The sequence below is a fragment of the Oncorhynchus clarkii genome, chromosome 2, assembly GCF_045791955.1.
Source record: "Oncorhynchus clarkii lewisi isolate Uvic-CL-2024 chromosome 2, UVic_Ocla_1.0, whole genome shotgun sequence".
Classification (NCBI taxonomy): domain Eukaryota; kingdom Metazoa; phylum Chordata; class Actinopteri; order Salmoniformes; family Salmonidae; genus Oncorhynchus; species Oncorhynchus clarkii.
Window position 1 is genome coordinate 18,820,637 of NC_092148.1, and position 7,580 is coordinate 18,828,216.

The following is a 7,580-nucleotide window of genomic DNA, read 5'->3' on the forward strand; positions in this document are numbered from 1 at the left end:
AGGGCAGGCCTCCCCTGCCCCTGCACTGTACTGCAGGAGTTCTCAAACATCTACCTACTGTATATCTACAGGGCAGGCCTCCCCTGCCCCCGCACTGTACTGCAGGAGTTCTCAAACATCTACCTACTGTATATCTACAGGGCAGGCCTCCCCTGCCCCCGCACTGTACTGCAGGAGTTCTCAAACATCTACCTACTGTATATCTACAGGGCAGGCCTCCCCTGCCCCTGCACTGTACTGCAGGAGTTCTCAAACATCTACCTACTGTATATCTACAGGGCAGGCCTCCCCTGCCCCTGCACTGTACTGCAGGGGTTCTCAAACATCTACCTACTGTATATCTACAGGGCAGGCCTCCCCTGCCCCTGCACTGTACTGCAGGAGTTCTCAAACATATACCTACTGTATATCTACAGGGCAGGCCTCCCCTGCCCCCGCACTGTACTGCAGGAGTTCTCAAACATCTACCTACTGTATATCTACAGGGCAGGCCTCCCCTGCCCCTGCACTGTACTACAGGAGTTCTCAAATATCTACCTACTGTATATCTACAGGGCAGGCCTCCCCTGCCCCTGCACTGTACTGCAGGGGTTCTCAAACATCTACCTACTGTATATCTACAGGGCAGGCCTCCCCTGCCCCTGCACTGTACTGCAGGGGTTCTCAAACATCTACCCCCAGCTGTTCCATGTATTTGACCTGTTCCACAGCTAGCACTCCTGAAACAAATAGTCAACTAATCATCAAGCCCTTGACTAGGTGAATCAGGTGAGTTAGTTCAGGTTCTCTACAACCCACATATTAATGATGAGAAATCCTCACATTACTCACTCCATCACATCTCCCCATCGCCACACACACAAATATTCTGTGAATTCCTGACGTTTTCCTTCAGATAAATCTGTACTAATCTTTACAGTCTATGCTGTCTATCTAGAATCACCCTCATTTGTACATTTTCCAAGAAAACTGTCTTTGGAAACTCATCAAAGGATTTAGCAATTGTTTGTTGCAGGGCCAGAAGAAAGCTCTGAGCGGAAAACTCTGTTTTAATATTTCATATTTCAGGAACCGCTGAGCTTTGTTTTATGGTGCTATGTATCTGTCAGTGTCCATAGGCACATTTCATTCAAAGGGATTGGACTGTGCAACTAAACATTCACTCACCTACACAGTGTGAGTGTGTGTGTATGTCCATGTGTGTGTGTGTTCTACCCCTGTGTCCATGTGCAGTATGCCCATCATACCTCTATTTACTCCTGCAACCAACCATGTGTAGGATGTCTGGACTGATGTTTAGAAAATAGTCATCCCCACTTAGCGCTGTATTCATATTAAATATTAAATCCAATTTAAATACAAAATTGCCATATAAAATATTAACCGCAGTGTAAATATTTCATGCGAGCCCTTTACCATAGGCTGGTGTTCATTACCAAGCAGTATGGGTTTTAATGTTCTTTTCCCCAGGAGACGGTGTAGTAGACATTCTCATACTCAGACTGACCTGCAGGGGGAGACAAAGGTCTGCTGCGAGAGGCCTGCCTCAAAAGAGATGGATAGAGAGATTGAGACTGAGGGGAGAAAGAGAGAGAGAGACGTAAAGTGTAGCATAGGCTACAATGTGTGCATCTCTCTGTGTGCATCTCTATGTGTGCATCTCTCTGTGTGTGTCTCTCTATGTGTGTTTTGCTCTCATAAATTCTAACAATATTTGAATGGGGCTGAAACCCTTAAAAAAAGGAACATGTTGGAGTAATGCTCCAGTTGTCATGTGGTTTGTGATGAAAAAGGGAAGTGTCTTAAAAAAGGCAATCCAATGACTAGGAGGTCTGCTCTAGAAACAATAGGGGTCAGAGTTACACTATGAGTCTCATCAAACCTACCCGCACTGCTATTCTGCCCTCTACTTTCCAAGGAGAGAAGTGCCTGACTTACCTCTTTTTGTTTCTGTTTCTTGGATTTTGTGTGTAATCGTCAGTACACACTAACCAGTCATATTCCAAGAGCCCTCAACAATCCTCTGTCCTTCACAGCCTGTCTACCCCCATATCCCCAACACGCTACGTGCATGTAACTATATCTATGAAATAAAGCAGTCCAGTGCTGTTCTCTCTGGAAGCTTTGGGATAGCTCACTTACCATTATGTCATTTGCACCTTCCTATGGAAATGTGTGCGGAACTGACATACCATCATCCCAGTGTATTTCTATTCAACAAAGCAGTCTCAACCTACATGACTATCCACAGCCATCTCAGCCCATATTATATTCTCACCTCATATCATCCTACCACACATCGCCTAACTCTCCAAGACTCTAACCCATTATTTTGTCCATTAAAAAAACGTTTATATCACTCCATGGCCCTATAACCCCACCTCTGATAGGCTTCATATCTGTGAGACAAGATTAAGAGAAAGAGAGGCATAAGAGTTAAAGGAAGGATGAACTTGGGGAAAGACAGAGAGCAAGAGGGGGGCAGAGAAAGAGAGAGAAGTAAGTGAACAAACTAGCTTTACAGAGTGACTATAAGAAGGAGGAGAGAGAGATAGAGAAGAGAGAGAAGGGTAAGAGATGCACAGGCATGCAGCTCTTCAGAGGAGAAGAAGAGAGGCACATTAATCATTGGGAGACATCTGTTCATTCTGCCGCTTTAGAATTCTGTCAAAGAGCTGCTCGGAGTCAGACGGACTCCCCCCATCCGCCCAGGCAGCTAGTGCAGAAAGAGAAAAACCTGTCTCCTGTTAAGCATGGACAGACACATCAGAGCCATGTGCTCCTCCAAGCGCTGCCTTTAATCTGACTTGATTTAATTCTCATTTAGAGAGAACAAAAAGGGAGACAGAGGCACAGGGACGATGAGAGAAGAATATAATATGTAGAACATCACTGATCTGTCTCGTGTGTGTGTGTATTTGTGTGTGTGTGTGTGTGTGTGTGTTTAATTCTGCCGGGTGTGTTCATGGTGTGTACACTTACATCTCACAAATGGATGTAATTCATAATGTATTTATAGGAGCACACAGGCACGCACACACACACACACACACACACACACAAACACACACACACACACACACACACACACACACACACACACACACACACACACACACACACACACACACACACACACACACACACACACACACACACACACACACACACACACACACACACACACACACACACACACACACACACACACACACACACACACACACACACACACACAGAGCCCCATCAACACCTCAACAGTTTGTATTGACAGAAGCCCCTATAAATGATCTGGCCACATTGGACTTATTTACCCATGGCTCTTTTCAGGAGCGCCATAACATTCTCAGTGGGAGTATCAAATCAAATCTGAATATGGCCTGAAGGAAAAGTACACCTGCAAAATTGGTGTCCTCCCTGAGGCAACATAGCAGAGCTCAAGATGAATGAGTAGAAGTCTTTCTCAGGTCTGGAGTTCATGTAGGAGTGTAGGGAGCTTTGGAGGAGAGAGAGAGAGAGGGTTGCAGAAGAAAGAAGGCTGTTTCTCCCTCATTCTACAATTGATCAAATTACATTCTTTCTTGTATTGTGTAATAGCTATAAAACTAGGATAGCATCTTTTCTTTACTGGGAAACAACTCAAATGTTGTCTATTAGTAAAATACAGAAATATGTTAAATGTAGAGTTGTGCCAATGTTTTAACTCATCTGTTTGGATAATGGTCAAAGGTCTGTACTGAGATTATGATAGCAATCCACAGACCTGAGTAGACTATTGCACTACATATTGTGTACTGGGATATTAAAACAGTCATATGGACATTTGGTCTCACACTAAAACCATTACTCATGGTTGTTTCTCCTGCTATCCTTATTCATTTCAGTAAACATGCTATTTCTCATCCTCTATGAGCTGTTCACAGAGTAATTTTTATATCTTTAGCTCTCTATCCATTTTAATCTCTCTCTCTCTGTCTCTCTCTCTCTCTCTCTCTCTCCCCCCCTCTCTCTCCCCCCCCCCCCCCCCCTCTCTCTCTCTCTCTTTGCACTACAGATAAACTAATGCCACACTAAGACGATTTTCTGTTGAGGAAAGACGATTACTCTCAGGGTGAGTGGAGAAAGTGGTGAATAGAGAAGTGTTAATTTTAAACGATGAACAGAAACTTAAGTGGTATTATGTCAAAGGACCTGGTATTACACTGCAAAAGCCCCAGTAGAAACAACACCACCACCAAAATTTCCCCTTCAAGGTGGTGCCAGGCTTGGTTGAGCACAGAGCAGTGGAGGCTCCTCAGAGGAAGAAGGGGAGGACCGCCATCCTTAGTGAATTTCATAAAAATAAAACATTAAACGAGTAATCTTTTTTTTTAGATAAAACTATACTAAATACATTCACGTCACCAATTAATTGATTAAAAACACTACAGTAGCCTCAACAGCACTCTGTAGGGTAGCATCATGGTGTAGCCGGAGGACTGCTAGTTTCCATCCTCCTCTGCATACATTGACTTCAATGCAAAACCTAGGAGGCTCATGGTTCTCACCCCCTTCCATAGACTTACACAGTAATTATGACAACTTCCGGAGGATATCCTCCAACCTATCAAAGCTTTTTCAGCATAAACTGACATGTTGTACATCCGATCAAAGGATCAGAGAATGAATGAAAATGAGAGAGAATGAAAGCATAAGCTACAGCTAGCACTGCACTGCACTGCTTAAAATGTGCTGAGTAGTTGACCCCAAAGAGAGAGAAAGAAAACAGTTTTGAACAAATTAATTCCTTCAAAAACGAAGGAGAAGCAAGTGAGCGAGATATAGCTATATTTAGTATTTTTTCACTTTCATTTTCACTTACTTAGCTTGAAAATGCAGCTAGCTAGCTAGTTAGCCTACTCAAACACTCGGCTCAAACAGAGAAGGATGCTATGTTACCTAGCTGGCTATGGAACTTTTCCAAGTCAAGGTAAGCTTTTGGTTGTATTAATTTATTGCCACCGGGGCCACCAGTGTAACTGCTAAACTGCTTGCAACACTGTACGTCATGATTGTAGTGGATTTACTAATGCGTTAGTTCTTGTAGCTATGGTGTTGACTTCATGTTAGCTAATATGGTGACCAACGACGTAATATGAATGTTTGGCTTGGAAAGGTTTTTTCGCCTGGTCACAGACAGCTGATGTGTTGTGCACTGAAGTACACAAGAGAAGGGAAAAGGTGAGAGGAGGAGAGCGCGTAGGTGTGATAAGGAATTATTGAACAATCTTTATACAACGATCTGGCTGCTATGAAAGTGAACTGCTTTTGTGTGTGATCCGCGGTTTATTCATTCTGCCGATTCTGTTGAAAACATTTCTTAAACGGAAGCAAACGTAACACAATGGGGATAAACATACCTGAATTTGTCCAATAGAAACTCTCGTTTGCAACTGTTGGACTTATGGTTACATCCTAGATCAGCTAGATGCAGGCAAGAGTGTGCAAGGTGGTATGCAGGCAAGAGTGTGCAAGGTGGTATTGAATGTGTCAATGTATACGGAAAATTTGAGTATCATGTAGTAAGTAGCCTAAACCTATCAATGTTACTTTGAGATGGGTGAATGGAATATGAATGACAGTCATCCAATATGCTGTAATAGAAATAAGGCCTTGCTCATAAAAAAAATAATCGTCCTCCCTCAACTTGAAAGGAACCGACCGCCACTGGCATAGAGAACACTGTCACTCTGTGATCATCACTTCTAAAATTGTATAAGAAGTAGCATGAAACAATCGGAAACAACAACAAAAATATACCCTCTTTTGCATTACGTTCACATTTTATAGTCATGTAAGTCATCAGTTGAATCAACATCAATAGGAATGATTGAACAAGGACATTGGTCAATGTGCTAAACTGACCTCCATTATAGCAGACATAAATGAACTTGATTTCAGTGCACTCAGGATCGCAATGTTCTGTCTGTAAAAATGCATTTCTATAGCGTGTCTGTAAAGGAAACAGAAAGTTACAGTAAACACATCACCAATGAAGTCAGGTTGACATATTACAGGTTTAGTAATGCCATCAGGTTTGTGGCAAGAAAAACAACAGTGAAAGCATAATGTACAGATTTGATATTCATACATCATATCATTGCAAGACAGCTGGGCTGTCTGAGAGAGGAGAGAAGATTGGGCCCGATCATGTAGGTCTTGCGTTGCTTGTAGTGCTCTGAGATGTAGATCTTGTCGATGTGATTGTTGTTCTGGTTGTACTTCACCAACACCCTGTCCTGGTTGCTGAGGAGGTTGTCCTTGTCGTAGTATCGCCTCACTTCATAGGGCAGGTTCTCTGCACCGTGGGAATGGAGGTTACCAATGGTGTAGTAGGTGTACAGGTTCTGGTCTTTCAGTTTGGGGAGTAACAGTTTATAGTTCTTGAACATATGGAACCCGTATGCTCCCTCCCTGGGGTCACAGAGAGACACCATGTTGTTGTCGATGCAGGTCTGGACATACCAGAGGAGTAGTTTGAGGCCGTGGCGAGGGGGCGGGGTCCCGAAGCCAGTCTTCTCCAGCTCTTCATTCGTGTCCAATGTCCTCAAAGCCGAGGCCAGAGTGACGGCCAATAGCAGTAGCAGGATGCATCTCAGGACGCTGGTGTGATTGGCCATGCTGAACACCAATTAAGGGTTATCTATGACAAGTGATTACATGTAAAATATTATAAATTCTTCCTAAACATAGTGACAAAATTTGCTTATCATGTATAAAACGGATAACATTTGATTATCGACAAAACTGTAGATATTTCCAAGAAAATCTCCATCTGTTTTTTATCCAGCACTAAAATGTATCAATTGCTCTAGTAAGTTCACTAGAATCTCCTTATTGCTCTAGTAAGTTCACTAAAATCTCCTTATTGCTCTAGTAAGTTCACTAGATTCTCCTTATTGCTCTAGTAAATTCACTACAAACTCCTTATTGCTCTAGTAAGTTCACTAGAATCTCCTTATTGCTCTAGTAAGTTCACTAGATTCTCCTTATTGCTCTAGTAAGTTCACTAGATTCTCCTTATTGCTCTAGTAAGTTCACTAGATTCTCCTTATTGCTCTAGTAAGTTCACTAGATTCTCCTTATTGCTCTAGTAAGTTCACTAGATTCTCCTTATTGCTCTAGTAAGTTCACTAGAATATCCTTATTGCTCTAGTAAGTTCACTAGAATCTCCTTACCCTGCAATGTCGCTATAGGATGAGTCTGTAGGTTTAGCTTGCAGGTCTCTGCTCAAAGACTGTGGTATAAGGTTGTGTTGGTTGCAGTGTTGCACCTGACCCTTGCTGTAGCAGAGGAAGACCGGGTTCTGTCATGAGTGTTTGAGGGAGGGCTCATGTACTGTATACAGTGCATGCATCTGCTTACTGCATGAGAAGCAGGCCTGGGTTCAAATACTATATGAAATATTTCAGGTATTATGAGAGTTTGCTTAAGCCTGCCTGGATTGCTGGATGGACAGGATTTGCACTTTTGCGCATACTCTAGGTTATATTGCGCATTGCAAGCTCAATCAAGCATATCTAAAGTACTTGAAATAATT

General features: G+C 42.7%; 1 protein-coding gene across 1 annotated transcript; it reads right to left on the reverse strand.

Annotated features, from left to right (window-relative positions):
• Nucleotides 1-5,796: 5,796 nt before the first annotated feature.
• Nucleotides 5,797-7,353, reverse strand: LOC139380126 (uncharacterized). Its single transcript, XM_071122576.1, has 2 exons — nucleotides 7,219-7,353; nucleotides 5,797-6,682 (listed from the first exon to the last, which is right to left on the reverse strand). The coding sequence occupies exon 2, from the start codon at nucleotides 6,657-6,659 to the stop codon at nucleotides 6,132-6,134; it is 528 nt and encodes a 175-aa protein (XP_070978677.1). The 5' UTR covers nucleotides 6,660-6,682; nucleotides 7,219-7,353; the 3' UTR covers nucleotides 5,797-6,131.
• Nucleotides 7,354-7,580: the final 227 nt, after the last annotated feature.